General features: G+C 47.8%; 3 protein-coding genes and 1 pseudogene across 4 annotated transcripts in view; 3 read left to right on the forward strand and 1 right to left on the reverse strand.

Annotated features, from left to right (window-relative positions):
* LOC114507421 (GTPase IMAP family member 8) overlaps window positions 1-25,306 on the forward strand; it is a 772,814-nt gene that overhangs the window by 232,097 nt on the left and 515,411 nt on the right.
* The window catches only part of LOC114507465 (GTPase IMAP family member 4-like), a 658,105-nt gene that overhangs the window by 55,091 nt on the left and 577,708 nt on the right, over window positions 1-25,306 (forward strand). The window lies entirely within an intron of this gene.
* LOC114507429 overlaps window positions 1-25,306 on the reverse strand; it is a 359,625-nt pseudogene that overhangs the window by 32,803 nt on the left and 301,516 nt on the right.
* LOC114507431 (GTPase IMAP family member 1-like) lies at window positions 9,087-13,280 on the forward strand. Of its 2 annotated transcripts, none has more exons than XM_036011029.1 (2): window positions 9,087-9,123; window positions 12,382-13,280. In XM_036011029.1, exon 2 carries the CDS (start codon window positions 12,396-12,398, stop codon window positions 13,227-13,229), a length of 834 nt encoding a protein of 277 aa, XP_035866922.1. In that variant the 5' UTR covers window positions 9,087-9,123; window positions 12,382-12,395; the 3' UTR covers window positions 13,230-13,280. The 2 variants fall into 2 exon arrangements, with proteins under 2 accessions (XP_035866922.1, XP_028381059.2); XM_028525258.2 differs by lacking the exon at window positions 9,087-9,123 and adding an exon at window positions 11,277-11,339.

A 25,306-nucleotide genomic window follows, 5' to 3' on the forward strand; every position in this document is an offset into this window, starting at 1 on the left:
TCGTGTAAGTTCTTTATATATTTTGGAGATTAAATCCTTGTCTGAGGTATCATTGGCAAATATGTTTCCCCATACAGTTGGTTCTCTTTTTATTTTGATACTGTTTTCTTTAGCTGTGCAGAAGCTTTTTATTTTGATGAAGTCCCATTTGTTTATTCTTTCCTTTATATCCCTTGCTCTAGGGGACATGTCAGTAAAAAGTTTCTGCGTGAAATATCTGAGATATTCCTACCTACGTTCTCCTCTAGGACTTTAATGGTGTCACGGTTTATATTTAAGTCTTTTATCCACCTTGAATTTATTTTTGTATAAGGTGTAAGTTGGTGCTCGAGTTTCATTTTTTTTCATGTAGCTGTCCAGTTCTCCCAACACCATTTGTTGAAGAGGCTATTTTTACTCCATTTTATGTTGCTGCCTCCTTTGTCAAATATTAATTGACCATAGAGACTTGGGTTTATTTATGGGCTCTCTGTTCTGTTCCATTGGTCGATGTGCCTGTTTTTATGCCAGTACCAGGCTGTTTTGATTACAGTGGCCTTGTAGTATAGTTTAGTGTCGGGTATTGTGATCCCTCCTACTTTACTCTTCTTTCTCAAAATTGCAGCAGCTGAATGTGGTCATTTATGGTTCCATATAAATTTTTGAAGTATTTGTTCTATGTCTGTGAAATAAGTCATTGGTACTTTAATAGGTATTGCATTGAATGTGTAAATAGCTTTGGGTAGTATGAACATTTTGATGATATTAATTCTCCCAGTCCATGAACATGGTATATGTCTCCATTTGTTTTTGTCTTCCTTGATTTCTTTCCTCAGTGTTATGTAGTTTTCTGAATACAGGTCTTTTGCCTCTTTGGTTAGGTTTATTCCTAGGTATTTTCTTTTTCTTTTTGCTATTTCGAATAGGATTTTTCTTAATTTCTGCTTCTGCTGTTTCATTGTTGGTGTACAGAAATGCCTTTGATTTCTGGATATTGACTTTGTATCCCGCTGTTTTGCCAAATTCATTTATTAGGTCAAGCAATTTTTTGGTAGAGTCTATAGGATTTTCTATGTACACTATTATGTCATCTGCAAACAGTGACAGTTTTGTTTCCTCCTTTCTGATTTGGATGCCCTTTATTTCTTTTTCTTGTCTGATCAGTGTGGCTAAAACTTCCAGTACTATATTGAATAGAAGTGGTGAAAGTGGACAGCCTTGTCTTGTTCCTGATCTTAGTGGAAAAGATTTTAATTTTTTCCCATTGAGTATGATGTTGGCTGTAGGTCTCTCATATATGGTCTTTATTATGTTGAGGAATGCTCCCTCTATTCCCACTTTGCTGAGTGTTTTTATCATGAATGGGTGCTGTACCTTATCAAATGCTTTTTCTGCATCTCTCGATATGATCATGTGGTTTTTGTCTTTGCTTTTGTTTATGTGATGTATTACATTTACTGATTTTTGAATATTGTACCATCCTTGCACCCCTGGAATGAATCCCACTTGGTCATGGTGTATGATCTTTTTAATGTATTGTTGGATGCAGTTTACCAGTATTTTGTTGAGGATTTTAGCGTCAATGTTCATCAGCGATACTGGCCTGAAGTTTTCTTTCTTTGTTGTGTCTTTATCTGGTTTTGGAATTAGGATGATGTTGGCCTCATGAAAAGAGTTTGGGAGTCTTCCATCTTTTTTGATTTTTTGGAATATTCTGTGAAGGATAGGGGTTAGCTCTTCCTTAAATGCTTTGTAGAATTCTCCTGTGAAACCATCTGGTCCAGGGCTTTTGTGTGGTGGGTGTTTTTGGATTACTGCTTCAATCTCTTTTGCTGTTATTGGTTTGTTTAGGCTTTCTGCTTCTTTTTCACTGAGTTTTGGAAGATTATATTTTTCTAGAAATTTATCCATTTCACCTAGATTTTCAAATTTCTTGGCATACAGTTCTTCACGGTAACTTTTTACAATCCTTTGTATTTCTGTGGTATCTGTTGTAATGTCTCCTCTTTCATTTCTGATTGTGTTTATTTGGGTCTTCTCTCTTTTTTTCTTGATGAGTCTGCTTAAAGTCTTATCAACTTTGTTTATCTTTTCAAAGAATCAGCTCTTGGATTCATTGATACTTAGAATTGTGCTTTTAGTCTCTATGTCATTTAATTCTTCTCTGATCTTGGTTATTTCCTTTCTTCTGCTTGCTCTGGGCTGTCTTTGTTGTTGTTCCTCGAGTTCTTGTAGATGTAGGGTTAGGTTGTTTGTTTGGAACTTTTTTAGGTGGGCCTGTATCTCTATGAACTTCCCTCTCAGGACTGCCTTGGCTGTGTCCCTTACGTTTTGGGTTGTTGTGAGTTCATTTTCATTTGTTTCCAGAAACCTTTTGATTTCTTCCCTAATATCATTCTTGACCCATTCATTGTTTAATAGCATGCTATTTAATCTCCATGATTTTGAGTGTTTTTGGTTTTTTTCCTTGGGGTTGGTTTCTAGCTTCAGTCCCTTGTGGTCCAAGAAAATGCTTGGTATGATTTCAATATTCTTGAAATTGTTGAGGCTTGTTTTGTGTCCTATCAGGTTGTCTATCTTTGAAAATGTTCTGTGTACATTTGAAAAGAATGTGTGTTTGGCCTCTTTGGGATGGAGGGCTCTGTATATATCAGTAAAGTGCATTTCATCTAGGATAGCGTTCAGTGCCAAAATATCTTTGCTGATATTTTGTTTGGAAGATCTGTCCATTTTTGACAGTAGGGTGTTAAAACCCCCCACTATAATTGTGTTGCTATCAATATCTTTCTTGAAGTCCTCTAAGATTTTCTTTTTGTATTTGGGTGCTCCTATGTTGGGTGCATATATATTTACAATATTTATGTCTTCTTGGTGGATTCTTCCCTTGATTATTATGAAGTGACCTTCTGGGTCTCTCTTTATGGCCCTTTTTTGGAAGTCTATTTTGTCAGATATGAGTATTGCTACCCTGGCTTTTTTCCCTGTCCATTTGCTTGGAAAATTTGTTTCCAGCCCTTCACTTTTAGCCTGTGCAGGTCTTTTATCCTGAGGTGGGTCTCTTGAAGGTAGCATATGTGTGGGTCATGTTTTCTTATCCATTCAGCTATTCTCTGTCTTTTGACTGGAACATTTAGTCCATTTACATTTAAGGTTATTATTGATAGGTACTTATTCATTGTCTTTTATGTACGTGTGTTCCTCTCTCTCTCTCTTTTCCCTCCTTTCCTTAAAGCAGTCCCTTTAGAATCTCTTGCAGAGCTGGTTTAGTGGAGGTGTATTCTTTTAGACTTCTTTTGTCTGGGAAGCTTCTTATTTGGCCTTCTATCTCGACTGGGAGCCTAGCTGGGTCAAGTAACCTTGGTTGCAGACCTCTGGTTCTCATTACTTGGAATATTTCTTGCCATTCTCTTCTGGCTTGGAGTGTTTTCATTGAGAAGTCAGTCAGCTGCTAGCCTTATTGGGGCTCCATTGTATGTCACTTCCTTTTTTCCCTTGCTGCCTTTAAGATTCTCTCTTTGTCTTGGAATTTTGCCATTTTAATTATGATGTGTCTTGAGGTGGGCCTCTTTGGGTCCCTCTTGATTGGGACTCTCTGTGTTTCCTGGATTTGTGTGACTTTTTCATCAAATTAGGGAAGTTTTCCATCATTACTCTTTCAAATAGGTTTTCTATCCCTTGTTCTTCTTCTCCTTCTGGTATCCCTATTATATGGATATTATTATGTTTCATATTGTCTTGCATTTCTCTTAATCCTTCTTCATTCTTTCTGAGCCTCTTTTCCTTTTCTTGCTCTTTCTGGATGTTGTTTTCTACTTTGTCCTCCAATTCACTAATCCAGTTTTCTGCTTCATCGATCCTGCTTTTCATTCCTTGTACTGTGTTCTTCAGTTCAGAAATTGTATTCTTCATTTCCTTTTGGCCCTTGTTGATAGTTTCTATTTCCTTTTTCATGTTGATATAGTTTGCAGTGAGATCGTTGTAGTTTCCCTGTAGTTTCTGGTAGCTCATTGTGAGCTCATTGAGCTTCCTGATAATCATTGTTTTGAACTCAATATCTGATAGTTGAGTTGCCTCTATTTTATTTAGCATTTTTTCTGAGGCTTCTTCCTTTCCCTTCAGTTGGGGATTGTTTCTTTGTTTTCTCATTGTTTGTATGATTCTTCTTGTTTGCCTCTGTTTCTTAAATTGATGTATTCTGGTTTCCTGTGATTATGGTGTGAACTTCTGTGGTGGAATACCTGTGAGATTCAGTAGTGCAGTCTCCTTCAGGTAGCCTGGTGTTCACAGCTTCCCCCTACTCTTTTCTGTGATCAGTTGGAGGAGTAAGGCAAAATGGTTTAAGACAGCAAGACAGTATACCATGCCATTTACAGTAGCAGCCAGTAGAGAAGAGATGAGATAACCTTTGGCTACTTATAGTGCTAACCGTGATCCTCCACCCCACTATTCACGTTTTAGAAAGAATGGAAAGAAGGTAAGACTCTTATTGGGGATGAAAGGATTGTTAGTTGGATTTAGAAAGCTGTGAGGCTGTGGGAGGTCAGATTCTGAGGTAGGGTAGGAATAAAAATTAGTAAATAGGAGTAGTATGTAAAAGAATAGAGACAACCCCCACAATAATACAGTTCAGGAAGTTGCAAAGTGGGCTAAGATCAGGTAGGGGTGTTGAGTAGTACTTACAATTGTATGAACTAGGTCTTATTTACAGTAATATTAAAGCAACAATCTTGTGGCAGAATCTATGAGATCTAGATAACAAGAACAAGGAGTATAGAACCTTGAGAAGTGCACTAATGGAACACAGATGAAAGATAGTAAATTATCAACACGCTGTGACTGAGATACCAAGGGGAACCTATCAAATGACAGTATAACCAGCCAAGCAAGGAAGATTATTCAGAAAGAAAAAGAATACCAAAATACTATTAAAATAAAAAATGTCAGAAAAGTGAGAAAAAGATAATACAAATTTGTAAGAACTTGCAAACTTAGAAAAAAACGGGGGGGAAGCAGAAGGTGGAATGCAGGAGAGATAAATTTGGAGTGGAAGGAATACTAGGATGAAAGGAAGAGAAACATAAGGAATTGAGAGATATAAAAATAATAAGAATTAAAAAATAAAAAGTCATTTAAAAAGCAAGATAAAATCAAACAATCAACCAACAACAACAGAAAAAAAAAAACAAACCCCACCTCTTGTTGGTTTCTAACTGGCCAGACCAGTTTTTCTGGTCTTGCTGGCTTCAGCAGGCTCAGGGGCCTTTGAATGCCTATCACTCTTCCCAGTCAAAACTCAGCCAGTCTCTCTCAGGTACTGTGCCCAGGACCAGTAGGACGATCTCCCCAGAGCCAATCTGACTTCCCCCTGCAGGACCCTGGGCGCTCCTGACCATGCTCTCCAGAGCTCACTGCCGGTCTCCCGGGTTCCGGGGCCCCCGCAGAGCTCCTGAGTCCCTTCCGGGTTCACGGTGCAAGCTCCGGGGATCGCAAGGAGACACATCCTTCCCCCAAATTTCACTGCAGCGGGCGCTATGTTCTTGGGAAGCACCTGAGTCTTTTCTGGATTCACGGCACAAGCTCCAGGGATTGCAAATGGGTGCGCACTTCCACCAATTTCCCCGTTGCCAGTTCCAGGAACCCCCAAATCACGGCATCCCTTCCAGGTTCACAGTGCGAGAGTCGGGAATCCTGAAGGGGTGGACGCTTTCCAGAGTTCACGACCGGAGGCTCCAGAAACCAGCGAACCCCCGAGCCCTTTCCTTATTCAGGGCTGCGAGGTCTGTGTTTTCCACAGATCAACACTCCCACCGGACTGGGGGTGCAAGTGCATGTCCAGGCCACCTCTGGTCATGCCAGCTGGGGGCATTCACCCCTCCCAGGGCTATGCATGGGTGCCAGCAACCCTGCGAGATTGTCTCCCAGTCCAACTCCCCTCTCTGTGCCTTCAAGCAACAAGGTCTCCCCTGGTGTTGCTCAACCCCTGTTCTCTGGGGAGAGAGCAGTGACTCCACTCTCCTGGGTGCCCTGAGACGGATCCGGGAGCACTGGGCCTAGGGGCTATAACCCCCCTGGTCCCCAGACTGATCCCTGGGTCCCTGTTGTCCTGAAGCAGTCTCCTTACCATCTGTTTTTTTTTTTTTTTTAAGATTTTATTTATTTATTTTTAGGGAGGGAAGGGAGGGAGATAGAGAGAGAGAGAGAGAGAGAGAGAGAGACATCAATGTGCGGTTGCTGGGGGTTATGGCCTGCAACCCAGGAATGTACCCTGGCCGGGAATTGAACCTGGGACACTTTGGTTCCCAGCCCGTGCTCATTCCACTGAGCTATGCCAGCCAGGGCTACCATCTGGTTTTTAAATGTCTGCTGTAATTTTTGATGTCCTGCTTTCATAAATGTTTCGATATCCTATGCCCATTGCTGTGTTCCTCTGCCAATCCTCAAGTTTTTCTCCCCTGCACAGGGGAAGGGGTTCATGATTCCTCCAACTAAGCCACCAACTTAGGACTCAAGAAGCGCCAAAACAGTCTTAAGACGGAATAAAAATGCTGGAGGTATCACATACCCTGGTTTCAAACTATATTACAAACTTATACTAATCAAAACTGTAAGGTATTGTTACAAAAACAGATACATACATCAACGGGGGAAAGACAGAGACCCAGAAATCAATGGTGAATTAATTTACAACAAATGAGTCGAGAACATACAAGGGGAAAAGGAGAGTCTCTTCAATGAACGATGCTGTGAAACGGGACAACCACGTGAAAAAGAAGGAAGCTGGACTCCAGTCTGACACCATACACAAAAATCAACCCCAATGGATTAAAATCTGAAAATATGACCCGAAACTATAAACCCCCTAAGAGAAAACAAAGGGTGTGAGCTCCTTGACATCAGTCTTGGTCATCATTGTTCGGATCTGACCCCAAGAGCAAGGAAACAGAAGCAAAAATAAGTAAGTGGGACAACATCAAATTAATAAGCTTCTGCAGAGCAAAGGAAGCCACCCACACAATGAAAAGGCAATCTACAGAACGGCAGAAAACATTTGCCAGTCATGTATCTGATCCGGGATTAACATGCAAAATATGTGGGGAACCCCTATACCTCAGTAGCAGAAACCAAACAATCCCTTTTTTAAAAATGGGGAGACAGACCAAATGGACATTTTTACAAAAAAAGTCATGTAAATGCCCAACATAACATGGTGCCTGATGTCACTGATTACCAGGGAAATGCAAATCAAAACCACAAGGAGACAGCACCTCACTCCTGTTAGAACGCCTATTGTCAAAAACACAAGAAATAACAAGTGTTGGTGAGGACGTGGGGGGAAGGGAACCCTTGCACACTGTCCGTGGGAATGGAAAGTGGGGCAGCCACTCAGGAAAACAGCACAGAGAGTCACCAAACAACTGAGAACGGCACTACTACCTGGTCCACAAGGATGCCATCCACAGGGAACGAGCACAGGACCTCACAGAGGCCTCGGCACCTCCCTGCTCACTGCAGCGTTACTCACGGCAGCCAGGTGTGGGAGCCACCTAAGGTCCTGTGTGGGGACCCATGGACAAAGGTCACGTGAGAGGTATGAGGGACAGAGTATGCAGGAAGGGGCAGAAGTGGGTTCAGGGTGGTGAGTTAAAAACAGTAATTAATGAATGATGATACAAGATTAACCTCTATTTTGTGTACTCACAAAAATTTAAGCCTACTTTTGCCCACCTGTGTGTGTGTGTGTGTCTGTGTATGTGTGTGTGTTCAGCCATGAGAATCAGAAGGACATCTTTCCACTTGCAGATGGACCTGGAGGGCATTTACTAAGGGAAGTTACTCAGACAAGGTAATAAACACTGTTTGGTATCACTTTCAATGCAGGATTTTAAAAATCCAAACTCTCAGAGAGGAGAACAGTCTGGCCGTTAGCAGGGGCAGGCAGGTGGGGAATGAGGGGACGGTGGTCACACTGCACAACGGCCACTTAGCGATGAGTTAGTTCTGGGGATGAAATGCACCGCACGGTGACTGGAGTTAATGACACTGTGTTCTGTCCCTGGAAGTTGCTAAGAGAGCAGATCTTCAGTGTTGTCGCCACAGAACAGACACAGGAGTCATGGGAAGTGGTGCAGGTGGTAGCACCCCAATGAATGCTACGGTGGTGATTGTCTTTGCCAACATGTAAATGCTCAACCAGCACGCTCTGTACTTTAAACTTCCACAACGTTACATGTCAATCACATCTCATTAGAGCTTGGGGGAGTGGGGGGGACAGTAGGAGGGTTAAGTGGGTGTTGGGTTCTTCATTATCAATGATGAGCTGGCAATAATGGGCCGAAATCAGACTCCAGCCCATGAGCTTCAGATGAAGTCAAAGCCCTCACCATCTATGGGCAATGTCACCTCCAGGGAGTCTCAGTGAGTCTGGCCCTGCACATGTTGTCCCTGACCTGCCCAGGCCCAGGCCCCGCACCCCCATAAGCCTGGGGCAGCCTCCTCCCTCTACTCCAAACCTGTCTGCTTCCTCACCTTCCTCAGGTCTCCTGGCCCCCAGGTGGAACACACCAGCAGAGGGGCTGGGGCGGCCCTGGGTGGGAGTGCTCCTCCCCTCCCTGCGGCCCTGTGCTGGACATTCGGAAAAGCCTTCCTTTCTGTGGAGAATCCAGAGACCCTGCCCAGGGCGTTCCTGGCAGACAGGGTCGCCTTTGTGGCACTGGCCCAAGGAAGGAGGCTCTGCAGAGGGCATTTTATAGGAAAATGCCTAGCGGGCAAAAGCAGTTAAGACTCGTGGTCAAGGCTAGAAGTGAATACAGGTCTCAGAACCTTACATGCTCTTGTCCCCTGAGGTTACTTCCCCTGGGGGGACAAGCTGTTGGTGTCACGGGGACCTTCAGAGAACACCACCATGGACCACAGCGTAATTTCCCAGTGGGAACTCAGCATCCCCACTCCCTTAGTTAGGAGTGTTGCTGTCTCTTTAAGTTTCACCCCCGGGCCCCACCCCCACCCCACCCCTGGGCTTCCTGCTCTCTGAGATCTGAGAAGCAGGACACTTCCCCTGGTACCAGAAGGAACAGCCTGCTGCACAGACACCAGAGACAGCAGTTGGTCTGGGGCTTCTAGGACTGTCAGCTCTCTGTAGGAAAGGTGAGCCCCAGGGGAGGAGGGCTGTGAGGATGGGGAGGAAAGCAGTGTGGGCAGGAGGCTCCCTGAATGAGTGGTTCTGGACCAGAGGGCGGAGGGAAGGGGCTCGGGACCTAGAAGGAGACATTCAGGACACCCTGAGTCCCATACAGAGCAGGTTATGGCCCAGATCCCCCAGCCCAGATGCCCACAGGAACAACCCTCTCCCAAGGGCTCCCCTCCCAAGGAGGGAGGGGGTCGGCTCGCTCTCCTGCAGGGACAAAACTCCCTTGAGATGGCAGCACACTCTCCCCACGTGCGTATTCGCACAGGCAAGAGATTTCTGAGGACAAGGCAGCAAGTCTGCCCTGAGAACAGGAGACAAAGGGACAGTGGTGTGGGCCCCAGGCTGAACCGCCCAAAACACTGCACTCTGCTCCCAGTTGTCCACAGGGGGTCTTGCTGGAGGAGGCAGCCAAGGTCGTGAACTTGGTCTTCACACCCTTGCCCTAACTCTGCCCCTAGACACTGCTCCCAACCCGAGCTGCCAGGCTGTGTGGGCAGCTGAGCCCCTGAACTGCCCCTGCTCCCAGCAGGACGAGGGGCTGGACTGGGGAGAGCGACCCAGAGACCCAGGTCCAGACTGAGCACCTCGGAATCATGGGAGGGCGGGGGCGCGGGGCTGCTTATGTTCTGACAGTACAGACATGTGAACCAAACCCGCTGAGAAATGCACCTTTCCCAGAGTCCCCTGGATAATGCCCAAACACGGGGGGTCAGAAGCCCTGGACGAGGTGAGCACACCTGCCCCGAGGAGGTCTGACACACAGGGCCCTGCGTGCTTTCCGTTCTCCAGGGACCCCGTGTGTCCTGCAGCCCAGAGGCCGGGTGTCTGGAACTGCAGAGAACTTTCCAAATCCCACCCCAGACTCTGGGAAGTTCTGAAGGGACCCTCTAGGGTCCTGGGTGGTCCCTGTACCTTCTCTTCTCCATCTTGGACCAGGACCCTTTGCTTTCACTAAATTCCTGGTCTTGGCTCTGAATCTGTGGCTTTTTCTCCAGTTCTGCTCTGCTGCCATCCATGGGAGTGTGTTGATTCATAAGGTGGGGCTGGGGGGGTGGTGATGTGAACAGTAGTGTCGGCTTGGAGGGGGTGGGGAGTGGTGTACCGGCAGAAATGCCAGCGCCTTTGGACTGAGGACCAATAGCCCGTCATCAAAGTCCTTTCTCCAGAGACAAGGTATTCAGCTGGCCTCCCCCTTGGCCTTTCCTTAGGTGGCTCCACCAGGAGTGAACGCAGTCACCTGAGGTCACCAGCTGGGAATTAGACATGGACAGTGCAGTGAGGACAAGGGCTCCGACAGGGTGAGGGGGAGGCTGAAGGGTCACAATCGTGAGCACAAGGAGGCTGGGAAGGCCTGACATCTGCTCTGATGGGGGTTGGGGGGCAGCCCAGTGAGGGGGTCACCATCCTGAGGCTGGACAGGACACTGAGGACAGAGGGGACACTGTGCTCAGGGACTCGGTGATCACAGAAGGTTCCATCGAGTTACTGATGCCTGAGTGGCTGGAACCACCTGACTTGGAGAAGCCACGTCTGTGGGGGCAGGATGTCAGGAGTCAGAGGCCAGGGCCCAGGCTCTCAGGGACACCGATCCCATCAGACACACTGAGGCAGGACAAGGATTTGACTCCCCAGAGTCACAGGCTCTCCAGGTCACCTGGGACATACAATTCTTTTCCAGTTTCCAAAACCCCAATTCCAACTCCCATCCTGTGTGTCTCCCAGCCAACCCCACTAAGTGGTTCCCGCAGTCACTGAGCCTCTCGTCTGGTCTCCCAGTTTCCCAAAGACTCCTGGGAAAACGTAGCATCTACAGCTTTGGTCCCCGACACAGAGCTACCTGGGAGAAATTAGCACCTGAGCCTTGATCACTGACCTGAGTCACTGTCACAACCTCCCCTCGGCCTTTCGCCCTTGTCGGCCCTGAACAGACAGACCGAGCTCAGCAAACCTCTCCCAGCGTCAGCCCCCCTGCCCGGCCCTTCCAGTGTTGCTCCCTCAGGTCCCATGTTCTGGTGGAAGGTGGGGGGGGGTGGCGGGGACCACAACTGTGTCACTGTGCTGTCAGCAGCTCTCGGAGGCAGTTGCACCACTTCAATGAACCACTTGTGTTTGGGACTCTTCCAGCTAAGCATGGGAGGATGGAGGATGGCAATAGATGAGGAAAATGCCTGGGGTAAGAGAGCACATCTCCCACTGGGAACTTGCCCCCAGGTGTGAGCTCTGGGTGATGATGGAAATGGGTGACCTCAGGACTGAACAGGCAGGCCCTACAGGGCACTCTGAGGTGTCAGGGGTGACACAGCAAGAGTCCTGAGACATTCATTGTCGCTGGGTCCCTCCCCCTGCCCAGCTGGGAGGTACCAACTTGTTTCACTGGCCTGCACCCCACCCCCCCCCACCAGTGCCACAGTATAAAATGCAGAGACTAACCCCACCTGACCACACAGAGGAGGGTGGAGAGGGCATCAGCTCCTGCACTGGAGGGGGTCACACACCAGGTAGAGGGTTAGAGACCCAGGGTGGAGGGGCAGACAGGTGTCTTATTAGTAGGCAGCAGGGTTAAGAGAGAGGGATGGGGAGAGGGGAGAGGAGGGAGAGAGGGAGACGAGCAGGAAGGAAAGAAGTGATGTCACTAACCCCCAACACCCCCAGGAGGAAACAACACCACACTATTATTCCCAATTTTGCACAAAGCTTTAACACTTAGATGAAGCAACTTCCAAGGTGGCACAGCCGGCCCATGGCGGGGCTGTGAGGCAAGCCCCGGGTGTCTGGGACTCCACACAGCCCTTCACGCCCAGGCCCACTGCCCGCTGCTGCCCTCTTCCCTGGGCTGGACTCTGGGGGAGTGTGGCAGAGGCCACTGATGCTGCCCAGCAGGGACAGCTCTGCACCATGGGGATGACCAGGGATGATGCAGGGGAGGCTGTGCCTGGGACTCTAAAGGGGCACCCTCTAGAGGAATGCCCACCAGGTGGTGAGCATCTACAGGTGCTCATTGTGAAGCTGAGAGGACAGGGGTGGATGGTGAAGGTCCCCTGGGGCAGGGACAGCTCTGACCGATGACCGCACTAAGGGTTTGCTTGGACAGCAGAGCTGAAATGCTGTTGTTCTCCTTTGTTACAAGAGCTCTGGGGGTTGGGGGTGGGGGGACCAGGTAACCAGGATACCTAGTTGCTTTAGGGTTTGAAGCTCACAGACCACCTGTCCTCCAGGTTCTGAAGACAGCATGCGGGGCCTGCAGGAGTGCAAGCTGAGGCTCATCCTGGCAGGAAGGACAGGGGCAGGGAAGAGTGCCACTGGGAACAGCATCCTGGGCCAGAGGTGCTTCTTCTCCAGGCTGGGAGCCACCTCGGTGACCAGAACCTGCGAGGTGGGGAGCTGCAATTGGGGTCAGTGGCAGGTGGAAGTCATGGACACCCCGGACCTTTTCAGCTCCCAAGTCCCCAAGACAGACCCAGGATTCCAGGAGCGGACGCGCTGCTACCTGCTGTCGGCACCAGGGCCCCACGCAGTGATCCTGGTGACTCAGCTGGGCCGCTTCACGGCGCAGGACCAGCAGGCCCTGAGCGCGCTCAAGGACCTGTTCGGGGACAGCGTGACGGCACACACCATCGTGCTGTTCACACGCAAGGAAGACCTTGCGGGGGGCTCGGTGCAGGAGTTCGTGCGTGACACGGACAACCGCGCACTGCGGAGGATGGTGGCCGAGTGCGGAGGCCGCGTGTGCGCCTTCAACAACCGGGCGGTGGGCGCGGAGCAGGAAGCCCAGGTGCAGGAGCTGCTGGGGCTGGTGGAGCGCCTGGTGGGGAACCACCCCGTTGTCCCCTTCACCAACGATGTGTACCACCTGGCGCAGGCGCTGGCTGGTGTGGACCCAGAGGAGCGGAGGCGCAGGGTGGCGGAGAAACTGGCTGGAAGCAGGGGGCACTGGAGGGGGCACCAGCTGCTGGTTCGGCTGCAGGCTTGTGTGCCACCCTGGAAGATGTGTGCGGCCCTGGTGCTGGGTGCAGTCTTTCTCCTGTTCTGCCGGCTGCTGGCCAGACAAGGGCCTGAGCCCTAAGTCCGTCCTGAGTGACAGGCTGTAAACAGGACTGTGACTGGTCACTTGACCAGCACATTCACCCCTTGCGTCTGTGCCTCTAGGGTCCACAGGCTTTGCTCGTGTCCCTCACCTGGCAGTAATCTACCAACGACAAAGTCCTACCAGGGCCCATCTCTCCCCTGAAAAGAACCCTTGTGACCTGACCCTCTCTGAGCACCTTTATTGCTTAAGCCAAATAATTGTTGCTTTTGCCTCTTTTCCACTGACCTCAGGCTGTGTCCCTGTCACTGAATCAACCCCAGTGTCCCCATTGGACCAAGGGAGGGAAAGAAGACAAACCCTCAGCCCATTCCCATTTGTTTCAGTTGACCATGAATTGAGTGAATAAATGCACTGGACGTTCACATCGTGTTGTCCAACATCAGTATTTGTAGGTGTCAGTTCATCCGCCTGACACTCACATTGAACAAAGGCACTGCTCTGTCATCCCCGCCCCCACCCGCAAAACCACACTCACACCCAAGTGCAGAAAGACACACACACACTCACTAGGGTGTGTGTACACAGGAAGAAAACACCCTGAAGAACTGTCCCAATGTCACTACAGGGGACATCTGCCCGGGGGAGTCTGTGTCACTATCAGACCCCTTAGCAGCTTCAATGCAGAGGCTGCTGAAACCCAAGGAAACTTGAACTACAGACTCGAGTCCCTGGGAGCCACAGAGACCCTGAGGAGACTCTGCTTCCTCAGTGGGCTTTTCTCACTGCCTGGCACACTCATAGGGTGGGGTATGCTTTCCAACTGAGGGGTAAAGCCAAAAACATTAAGAGGATTAGAAATTTGTATTTCAATCTCCTAATAAAGGGCAGACAGGCCTTGGTGGGCTGAGCACTGGTGACGCCATGGTGGGCAAAGCGTCCTCCATGCTGTGCCGTGCAGATCCGGGAGGGTCAGCTCCAGGCCCAGGTAAGTGAGTCAGGTTAGCAGCTCATCTCTCCACCCACGCTTGCTCTGCCCCGGGGTCTCCACTCTCACACACAAACTCAAGCTCACCCTGGATCCTGCTGGGTCCCTATGGCGTCCTCTGCCTGGTGCTTCACAGACAGGAAGTCCCAGGTCACTGATGCCCTCACGTCACTGAAGGGACACGTCAAAAGGGAAATAATCAGCAACAGCTGAGCACGCAGTGGAGCCAGAGGCCCACATGCCCCACCTGGAACCAGTGAAAACGCCAAGGCCGAGACTCGGCACTTCCTCTGCATCACTGTCACTCTGCTTCCAGGGTCATGGGCAGATCCCAGCAGGTCACTGATGGGGAATCTGGATTTGGTCTTGTCCACTTTCAACATCCATTTGTAAGGAACAAACAGGGAAAGGCTACTGTTGTCCCTTTGCTGAGGTGGGAGATGGCCAGTGGTAAACAAATCAGAAAGAAAAGCAAAGTGTCCAGTGGGAGCAATGAAACACGAGATTCTCGCCCTTTGGTGGGGGAGGGATGGAGCCCAGAGGTCCCCCAGGGACAGCGATGGAGCGGCTGGGATGTAGGGAGGAGCCCCCAGGGGTTCCAGGGAGCAGACACACCCCACTACGGCTGCAACCCAGGCACCCGAGGGAACAGTTGTTTGCCGATAAAAAGACAGGGATTAGCGGAGTAGGTTGAAACTCGTGCTCCAAACATAGGCTGCTTTCAGAAAAAGCCTTTGAAATATTATGGTAGAAACAGGCTGAACATCAAAGAATGGGAAAAATAAATGGTGCAAACATTAGTCAGGCAAAAGGAAGAAGAAACAGCTGTATTGATAGCAAATGAATTAGACTTCAAAACAAAGAAAATTACCAGATGCAGAAAGTTGAACACTGTAGGATGGTAGAAAGGCCCCTCCACCCAGAAGACAAAGCAATCTTCAGTGTTTCCTCCAAAACCAGAGAAGCACAATGTGTGCGCAGAAACTGAAACGGAAAGGAGATCAGACAAACCCACGACCGTGGTTAGAGACCAGTCTCCCCGCACAATCCACGGAACAGCCGCCTGGAAAACGAGCAGGGTCTAGAAGGGTCCCTCACACCGTCACTCAACGGGGCTAACTGGTGTTTGTGGAAATAGAATTCATAGAAGACACTTATTTTCGGGTGCACATGGCACATGTGCCAGGATAGGCCCTGTCTTGGGCCTCAACACAAACCTCGCCACATTTAGAAGAACTGAAATGCAGTGGGACATGTCCTGGGACCACAGCCGCATCCAGGAGGGACTCAGGAGCCGCTCCTTCACCGGCCGTCGGCGGTCAGCAGAGCCGGGGCTCCCCGCACGTCCTTGGAGCCTGGGAGAAGGCCTGTTGATGGCTCCCCAGGGTAGAATTCTAAGTCTGCAAAGGGACTTTTCTGGGCCCGGAAGACACTCACGACACTGTCACTGAAGGATGGAGGAGTAAGGGGAAAAGGGACATTCTCCTTTTCCTTCTACTCATCAGTGAGACCAGCCTCCCTGTTGAGGAGAAGAGGTGACAATGTCCTCCACCCACATGGGTCCCCTGGTTCCAACAACCCCTCACTCGTTTTCCACTTAGAGGACAGATGTCCTTGCTCAAGTAGGGACAGCTTCAGTCTCTGCTCACCCTTGGCCAGCCTCACCCACCATGTGGGCGCACTAACCCTGGGCGGGTGATCAGTTAGCCCTGGTGCAATTTAGCCTCTTCGTGAGAATCCGGAGAGCCGCATCCTGTCAGGGACAGACACCTACCAGGTATCCGTGCTGGGAGTCAGCCTCACTGAACACTGGCCAGCCCCCCACCCGCCTGGTTGGGTCCCTGCAACGCCTCCAACAGCCTCCTCCTCTGGCCACTCCCCACTCGCAGAGATGGCAGGGAGTCTGGCTTTCTCTTCAACAGCACACAGACTGCTCTCTCTCTCCGACAGGGGAGCCCCAGGGACCAAGGAAGTGTAGATGGTGCACACCCAGCTGCCCACGGCCCAGGGTCCCGACCAAACCCTAAGTCTTCAGCCCCCTCTGCCCCTCCAGGAACCTCTTGACATAAGACAGCGGGACATGTGGAAGTGAATCCAGAAGTCAGAGGTGTCTGGGGAGGAACTTAGGAACTTAGGAAACCCCATATCTCTTCCTTGTCTGTGCTCAGTTCAGGAAAACGAGGAAATAATACCCAGTATTGGGAAAGGAGTGTTGAAATCTCCAACTGTAAATGTGGAGTGGTCTCTTTCCCCATTTGTTTGGCTCATCGTCCCCTTCTGGGATTTGGGAGTTCTGTCGTTTTCTGAAGCTCCGTTACCTAGGAGGTACACTCAATCTTATTGTCTTGTGGATGCACTAACCTATTTGTCATTATGAAAGGTCCCTCTCTATCCCGGGTGCAAAGATGGTATCATTTGGCTCCTACTTTGGTTGACTTGAATACAGCAGCTGCAGGTGTCAAATGCTGAGCCTGTGCCTGGTTGTGCCTGGTTTCTCTTTGTGACGGTGTGTCTTTTTGGATTCTTGCCCTGTGACCTGTCTGCATCTCTGCATGTGAAGTGGGATTTCCTTCACACAGCACACAGGTGGGCCCTGCTTTTCACATCCAACCTGACTGTCTTATAAATGGGTCATTTAGGTAACTTACACCTGATATTATTGATATGGTTGTGATTAAATTCATCATTTTGCTACTTGTCTCTGTTTGTCCCAACTGTCCTTTATTCTTTGCCTGTTTTGGTGAATTGTATATATTTAATTTTATTTCATCTACTGCTTTATTAGCCTCACCTCATGTGATTTTCCCAGTGGTTGCTCCGTGATTGACAGTATGCACCTTTAACCTACATTCTACCTCCGGTGAACAGTCCATCACAGCACAAGTCCTGTGAGATCTCTGCAACATTCTACCATTGCTTCCTCCCTCCCCATTTAGGCACTATTGTTGTCATTCCTTTTACAGTTGCATAAAATATAATCTCCATTATATATTGTTTTTGTTTGCTTTTAAGAGTCACTTGCCTTTTGCAGAAATTTTTCAGTGATAAAAAGAATCTTTTCTGCGTACCCACCAACTCGCTGTTTTTGGTCTCGTTCCTTTACAGAGGTGCCAGTTGTCTCCGTGTTCACTTTCTGCATCCCTGACCCGTCCTCTGGGTCAGCCCTGAGCAGCATTTGTTCAATGTCTGGAAATGGTGTGTTTATAAAAGAAGTCTTAGCAAACTTAAAAATATTGAAAAAACACCAAGTGTCTTTTCTGGCTGCAATAGTATGAAACTAAAATCACTAACAAAAGAAAAACTGAAAAACTCACAAAAACATGAAATGAAACCACACACTCCTGAATAATCAGGGAAATATTTTTAAAAAATTGAAACAAAAATGGTAACAACATACAACATGCAGCAGAAGCAATTCTAAGATGGAAGGTTATAACGATAAAGGCCTACACTAAGAAAGAAGAAATATCTCAAATAAATGACTTAACTTTACATCAAGGAACCAAGAAAAAAAACAAACTAAGCCCATAGTTAGCAGAAGAAGGAAACACAGATCAGAAAGACAATAGAAAAGATGAACAAAACTAAGAGCTCTTTGTTTGAAAAGATAAACAAAATGTATAAAACTTTAGCTTAACCAATTTTTATAAAAAAGAGAAAAGACTCAAATAAATAAAATCATAAATGAAACAGGAGATGTTATAACTGATATCACAAAAATACAGAGGATCGAAGATACTGCTATGAACAACCACGGGCCAAGGAATGGATAAACTAGGAGAAACGGATAAAATTCCTAGAAACATGCAACCTACCAAGGCTGAATCATAAATAAACAAAAAATCTGAGCAGACTGATAATGAGGAAGGAGATTGAAGCAGGAATCAAAAATCTCCCAACAAAGCAAAACTCATACCACATGGTTCTACAAATGAATTCTACCAAACATTTGAAGAACAATTAAAATCTATCCTTCTCAAACTCTTCCAAAAATTGAAGAGGAAAGAGTACTTCCACACTCATTTTGTCAAGCCAGACTAACCCTGGTATCAAACAAGACCAGGGTGCTACACGAGGAGAAATCTACAGGCTAATCTCCCTGATGAATATCAATGCAAAAATACTCAACAAAATACCAGCAAACTGAACTCCACAGCCATTTAAAGGATCATATGCCACAGGCAAGTGGATGTGAGTTAGTTGTGCCTCCTTTTATGGGCATAAATGTGGACCTTCCTGTGGTGGATGTCCTTGCTAGACGGGACCAGGGTCTCAAGGTCTGGGAGGCTGCTAATAAATGCAGGGTGGGGGGGGGGCGAGGGGCAGGTATTTATTTTTAGAAGAAGAGCTGTTTCACTCATTGATGCATTCATTGGTTGAACCCTGTATGTGATCTTACCAGGAATTGAACCCACATCCTTGGCACAGCAGGAAGATGGTCTAACCAACTGAGCTGCCTGGCCAGGGCAAAATGTATTCCTCTAAATGGTAAACTGTAACACAACACTTCGCATGCACCGCTGTAAGCAGCATGGCCTTGTCAGGAACCCAACGAGTGTAGCCAACTGTAAAGCAGAAACCAACGTGTCATTGACCAAATAGTGGGTTTAAAATCGATGCCTTCAGCCTCCCTGTGGAGAGACAGAGTTTGGATGTGAATCCCCATCTCCTTTAGTTGCTGCAAGTAAATAAAACGACCTTGTGACAACCAGGCCTCGCCCTTGAATAGAACATCCCAAACAATGAACCCCTTGGGTTCAGTAACATCATGAAAATTCAGCCACAAAAGTATCAAGGCCAAGAGACATGCAAAGATTCAGGATGTGAGAGTTGTTACTGGTGAGCTCATAATAGGCTAAGACAGGGGTCACAAAGCCAGTTTCCTGCTGCAGACCACAAGCTTTCTTGTACTTGCAACAAAGGAAGGAAACACTATAGTGCAATTACCCAAAATGGCCCCGTTTAGGATGAGCCTAGTCTTGCAGCCAGACTCTTGTCAAGGCCACAGTTTGCTTGCTGCTCCTTGCTATGTGACCCTAAATTTGAGACAAAGGAGGGTGTGAAGTGTTAAAAGGCACAACCTTATATCCAAAACAGGGGCCTCTAAGTTTACCTGCTGTGCCTAGTGCCCAGATGACGTGGGGCTCAAGGACACCTCTGTGTAAGCTGCCAGGCTACGTGTTATCCTGGGCACTGGGTTCTGCGTCAGCTTGCTCTTTCCCGCAGAAACTCTCAGACACAGTGTGTCCAGTGACCATGGTCACTCACCGGGCAGTTGTATGGGGAGGACCCAGGGAGGAACCCCTACCAGAGTGACCTCTGGGACTCCAGCTCCAAGCAACAAGCGAGTCACCCACCTCAAGCACCAGGAGCAGCCGCCCAGAACACGGGGCCACAAGGGCAAGGTCGTACGCCCATCTCAAACGACATGGCTCCTGGAAAACGAGGGGAGAACTAGGCCAAAAGCTGCAGGACAGGAAGTGCCACAGAAACACCTCTTCTCGGCCAACATCACAGACTGTGAGAGAGAAACAAATGAGGAGCCCACGAAAGAAATGAAAGCAAAGAAGCCACTGGAACAACGAGCCACAGCCAGCAAGCAGCTGGAAAAGCCGGTGGGAGCAAATTCAAGAAGAAGCAGCTTTCTCCCTGCTGCTGGAAGATTTTGGATTGAGTCTTTTGATTGGAAACGAGTTGGACACTAGAAATAAGCACAAATATGTCTTCTCATTAAACCCAATGGAGCGCCCTGAATGTCCTTCAGTGCACACTTAATGTTCGTCTCTAATTTATCCAATATTCCGAATGTATGGGAAATGTTTCAAGTTTGTAAAATGGACTTTCCCTGCCTTTCAATGTTACATGGGGAAGAGGGGAGTTTGGGTGTTTTTGGTTTTGTTTTTTTTTTAACCAAAGCTGGACGGTCTAAAAGAGAAATGTTTTGATCCACTAAGGGACAGGATCTCATACACACAAACAAAAGTGCCTTATAATTTAGGAAAAAAGGAAAGAGGGAAGAGCTGAGAGAAGAGAGTGATGGAAAGGAGGGAGGACGTCTGTGTGCTGATAATGTGCAGCATCTCCAGTGACGTCTCTAAAACTAAAACACTGAATATGAATCACTGGGCATAAGCACCAGTTTAAAAACCCAGTAACAATGCTGCATGCTGGGCTGCAGAGCCCCAGGCTAAGCAGAAACGTGCCTGATTTCCCAGGAAGGAGGGGACGGGAAAGTCTGAGGCCAGAGGACAGGGAGCTCCTAGAAGCAGAGGGAGCGCTCCGACCTCTTCACCTCTTCCCCCCTTAGCAACCTCGGTTTGGACCGAATGTCACCATGTCGTCAGGGAGAAGGAGACACTCAGCTGACAGGTGGCCGATGAATTTCAAATTGAGGGCCTGGGACACATTGGATATTGGACTATAATTTAATAAATGTTATATACAAATCCCAGATATCTGTACTTATATATGGTACATCCTTCTCACGATATGCACTTCTATTTATCAGGTGTCATGTTCAATTTGCTACTACTTTGTTGAGGATTTTCATGTCTACATTCATAAAGGATATCGGTCTGTAGTTTTCTTTTCCGTAACACCCTTGAATGATACCCACCTCATAGAATGAACTGTGAATTCCTCCTCTCTCCTATGTGAAGTATTGGTGTTAATTCTTCTTTAAATGTTCGGTAGAATTTTTTTAAAGATTTTATTTATTTATTTTTAGAGAGGGAAGGGGGGAATAAAGAGAGAGAGAGAGAGAGAGAGAGAGACAGAGAGAGAGAGAGACAGAGAAACATCAATGTGTGGTTCCTGGGGGTCATGGCCTGCAACCCAGGCATGTACCCTGACTGGGAATCAAACCTTCAACACTTTGGTTTGCAGCTCATGCTCAATCCACTGAGCTATGCCAGCCAGGGAATTTTTTTTTAACTACTAATTTAACCTCCTTACATCTTACAGGGATATTCAGATTTCATTTCTGCATGAGTCACTTTCAGCCCTTTCTGCCTCAGTAGGAATCTAACATACTGCACTGAAAAGTAAAAGACGACAAGAAAGTGTGACTTTCTGCTCGGTGAGCTGACAGCCTGCAGCTGTGACACTGTCACCACCCACCATAGCTTTTGAGCAGAGCCAGGCCTTTCCTGGTGAAGCCCAGCGGAGCCCCTAGTGGAGGTCGGATGCAGGACACAGGAAGCAGGACGTGGCCACCACTCTGCCTTGGCCCCACAGTTCTCTGGGTCGTCACCGGCTTTGTCAGGGTTGAACGTCTCTTTATGAAACTCCACTGCCTCTACTCCCCGCTTTTCAAATGTCAGCTCTGCAGTGAGGTCTGAGGCTTCCTCTGTCCTGAGGACCAGCCATGGCACTTGGAAGTCAAGAACCTGGCAGGCTAAGTGCACAGGGCTGGCGTGGGATGGGGGCACTGCTGGTGGAGAGCAGTCACGGCCTTGCTGCTGCGCGCCCTGGTCCTGCTTTGCCTGCTGCTCTCCAGGCTCAGGGTTAGGCCAGACCGACAGCCCAGGTCTGAAAAGACAGGTACCTTGGCAGGAAAGGAACCGTGGAGCTGAGAGGAAACTGAAACTTCATCGCAAAGGTGTCGTGCAGCTTCAGAGTTTAATGACACACAGAAGTGAACACTACCAACTGTGCAAAGGCCCCAAGTTCACTCTTTAAGTTTGTAAGTCTCCTTTTTGACTCTGGACACATAGTTTTAAGATGAATCTGTCTAACTGGAATATGTGTTAGTCTCCATGCATCTTTCCTCTCTGGAAAAATAGCGGAGTTGCTGGCAGTTTTTAGTAGAAAGGGGATCCATGGAAAAGAGAAAATAAGCATTTTTATTTTGAACACTGTTTAAAAATTTAGACGTCTCCTATCAGGAAGATGCTCTAACCAACTGAGCTACTCAGGATCATGGGTTCGATCTCCTGTCAGGGACATGCAAGAAGCAACAGATGAATGCATAAATAAGTGGAATGACACATGGATGTTTCTCCCCCCTTCTGGCTTCCTCTAAAATTAATTAATAAATATTTTGGAAAATTTAACACTACCTTAGTCCATTAGGGCTTCTAAAAAATAATGCCATAGATTAGGAACTTATAGACAACAGAAATTTGTCTTTCACATCCTGTGGGTGGTGTCCTGGAGCACGAGGCCCAGAGTGGTAGGTTCTGGGGAGGGCTCTCCTGGGGCTGTGGGCAGACAGCTCCCCGCAGTGCCCCCAGTGGTGGAAGGAAGAGCCAGCCCCTGGGGCTCCTTCATAAAGACACTGAGCTCCAGTGTGAAGGACCTCCTGATGGCACACCTCCTCACACCATCCTCTTGGGCATCAGGTTTTCAGCGTTGGGTTTTGGAGGGAGTGCCCTGACATTCAGACCACCACAGACACTGACTCTCCTTATCTTCTAGTTCTCACAGAGGAAAGGAGTCTCCCTTTGTGATCGTTGTAGAGTTTTATTACCATCTATGACAGGGATGTCGGGGCCACATGAAACTGTATTGAAAATCACACAGTTTCCAGTTTTCTGGCATGTATTGTGGTTCATGTCTTTCCAAAATGAAGTAGGATTTTGGGAAAATCACAGGCAATGTCTTCTATCTGGGTTCTTATATTATATCTCTATCTATCTCTATCTCTATCTATCTATCTATCTATAGAGAGAGAGAGGGAGAGAGAGAGAGAGAGAGAGCGTTCTCCTCTCTGTTCTCGGAGAAGTGACAGAGCAGCTGGAGCTTTGGCAGAAGCTGCAGAGCACCAAGGTGAGGCCGAGTGGCTACACTATCGGGTGTGATGGTGGCTGAGCCAGCCCACAAAAGTCGTTCAAAGCCACCATTAGAAAACCAGATGACATCCTTAGGTTGTATAAACAATAAATAAACAAACAAACAAATAATAAAGATTTTCTTATTTCTACTTCTGAATGTGACAGCATACTTTTAAAGGAAATCATTGTCTTTGTACCAGCCACACAGAGGCTGGGGTTATGGGCATGGGCTTCGAGGGCACAGGGTTTAAGGGATCCAGGAGGCTCTGGGTGGGCTGGCAGGTTAGTGTGGGCTGGCGGGTTAGGTGGGCTGCAGCAGGGGGCCTGAGGGCCACAGTGGCTGTTTCAGAGTTGGGCTCTGTGAGGCATGCCTGGGAAAATGTCCATGGTTAGTTCCCGGTTTTAGCCTCCTCATCAGCAGCCATGCTGGGGCTCGGTTTCTTTGACCACATTGAGGGGCCCAGGGCAGGGCCGGCATTGGGTGGACAGATGGTTCTTAATAGCTTATGATGACAACAACCTCGTGACGTTCAAGGGAGAATTATCATTAATTTCTTTTGATTTGAAGAGGAAAATAGTCTACTGGGAGTTAAGTGATTTCCTGAGGACCCAAGGTGACAACATCAGAACTGGAACATCTTTTTTCCATACTGGCCCCCTGGGCATGTTCACCAAACCCAGCTTCCCATCGGATGTAAACTGCTTCTTCACTCACCTGTGTATCCATCTTGTACTATGTATGTGTATGACCTCAAATATCATAACTTAAATTTTTTGAGAATATGGTCACATCCCTCTGCCGACATATACTTTGATCAGTTCCAAAAGAAAATGGCATCATTTAAAATATTTTATACTTTTCACATTAAGACACTTTCTGATGGAGCGACTGAGAGTGTACTGCCACAAACACGGTCGTGCTGAATTAACTGAACCCCAGAGCATGTCGAATGGCACCTTCCTGAATGGCCCTCCTCGGGCCTCACTTTGACTGACGTGCTATGTCAGGTCTGCAAAGACCTATGGGCCTCAGAGACCAAGCTCTATTGAAAACATCTTTGCAAAATAAGATTTAAATATAACTCTGAGTCAAAAGTGGCAAGACTAAGTTTACCAGCACTTTCGCTCTGGAGAGTTTGTGTGTTTTGTTTAGTAGACTTCATAATGCAAAGGTGACCGCAATATTTGTTTCAATTGTTGACTTGTTCCAACTTTCCTGGCAATGATTAGGCATTTGCCAAGTGAGACTTCCCAGACAGCCACCAGAATAGGCTACAGCTGCACAAGGAATAGCACGGAATCCCCAGTGGGTCGTCAGTTGGCTTGGGAAGAAGACTCAAGTTTGGGTGCCTGACGATTATCACTGGGAAAATATTACAATGATGGTGGCAAGTGTTGGTATAAAATACAAAGAAAGGGACTGGATGTCATATGACATCCCCAATCTGATTCTCAGAATGTGCTATCAACAACTTGAATCACATTATGAGAGAGGTTTGACAGTTTTTCCTCGTGGTCGATAGCATTTCTCTATTCCAGATGTCCCCACGGTCCCCACCTTGGCCGGCCTCCAGCCATCACCACACTGCTGTGTGTCCAGGGTTATCCACAGCATTTCTTTAGTGATTTCCCTTTTCAGACACTTTGATTCTGACCTTTTCACCTTTGCCCCCATGATACAATGCAGTGCCTGGCATGTGAAATGCCAGGGATCATCAGATGTTCAGGAAATGCTTGGTGACCTTGGCTTTCCCATACCCTCTCTCCATCCTAGTTTCCTAGCTCCCCATTTTCTAGCACCAGTTTCTTCTTGTAAAACAGCTGCCATCCACCTTTCCTCCCAGGAAAGTGTTCTTTAGGCTGTGGCTTAAAGGACTTTTACCCACTGGGTTCAAGGTTAGACCCACTAACCACGCTTATGTAAATGGGGTGGTTGGATGCTAAAAATCAACTTGTTTAATAATCAGTATAAAACAGCACCACCACTTATAAGTAGAGCTTCCTTGACCTGCAAATAAACCAAAGAAAACTATTAGAATTCACAGAAAGACTGAGGGAGCCATATCCCATATTGTATGCTCCATCTCGCTCTGCAACATAATGGCCCTATGTTCACTGCTCCAGCCTTAAATGTGTGATCAGTTGACAAACAGTGAAACTACAGCCCTGCTCCACCTGCCACAGAATAAACCCACACAGAACATGCCGGTCCCCCGAAGTCTCTCATAGGGCTGGTCTGTCTGGTGGCACAGAAGGGGCAGCCAGAGAAGGGGAGCCCATCCAAGTCATGCCCTTGGAGTGGGTCTTCCAGGACCTCTGCAAACCAGAAGTGCCTCTCTGTCCCTAGTTATAGG

The sequence above is a fragment of the Phyllostomus discolor genome, chromosome 10 (genome assembly GCF_004126475.2).
Source record: "Phyllostomus discolor isolate MPI-MPIP mPhyDis1 chromosome 10, mPhyDis1.pri.v3, whole genome shotgun sequence".
NCBI classification, from domain to species: Eukaryota; Metazoa; Chordata; class Mammalia; order Chiroptera; family Phyllostomidae; genus Phyllostomus; species Phyllostomus discolor.

Bases quoted from the DNA above. Each gene is read 5' to 3' on its own strand.
- LOC114507431 (XM_028525258.2), top strand. From the start codon at position 11,297: ATGGGAGGATGGAGGATGGCAATAGATGAGGAAAATGCCTGGG. The intron at 11,340-12,381 runs GTAAGAGAGCAC...CCTGTCCTCCAG, and splicing joins AGATGAGGAAAATGCCTGGG to GTTCTGAAGACAGCATGCGG.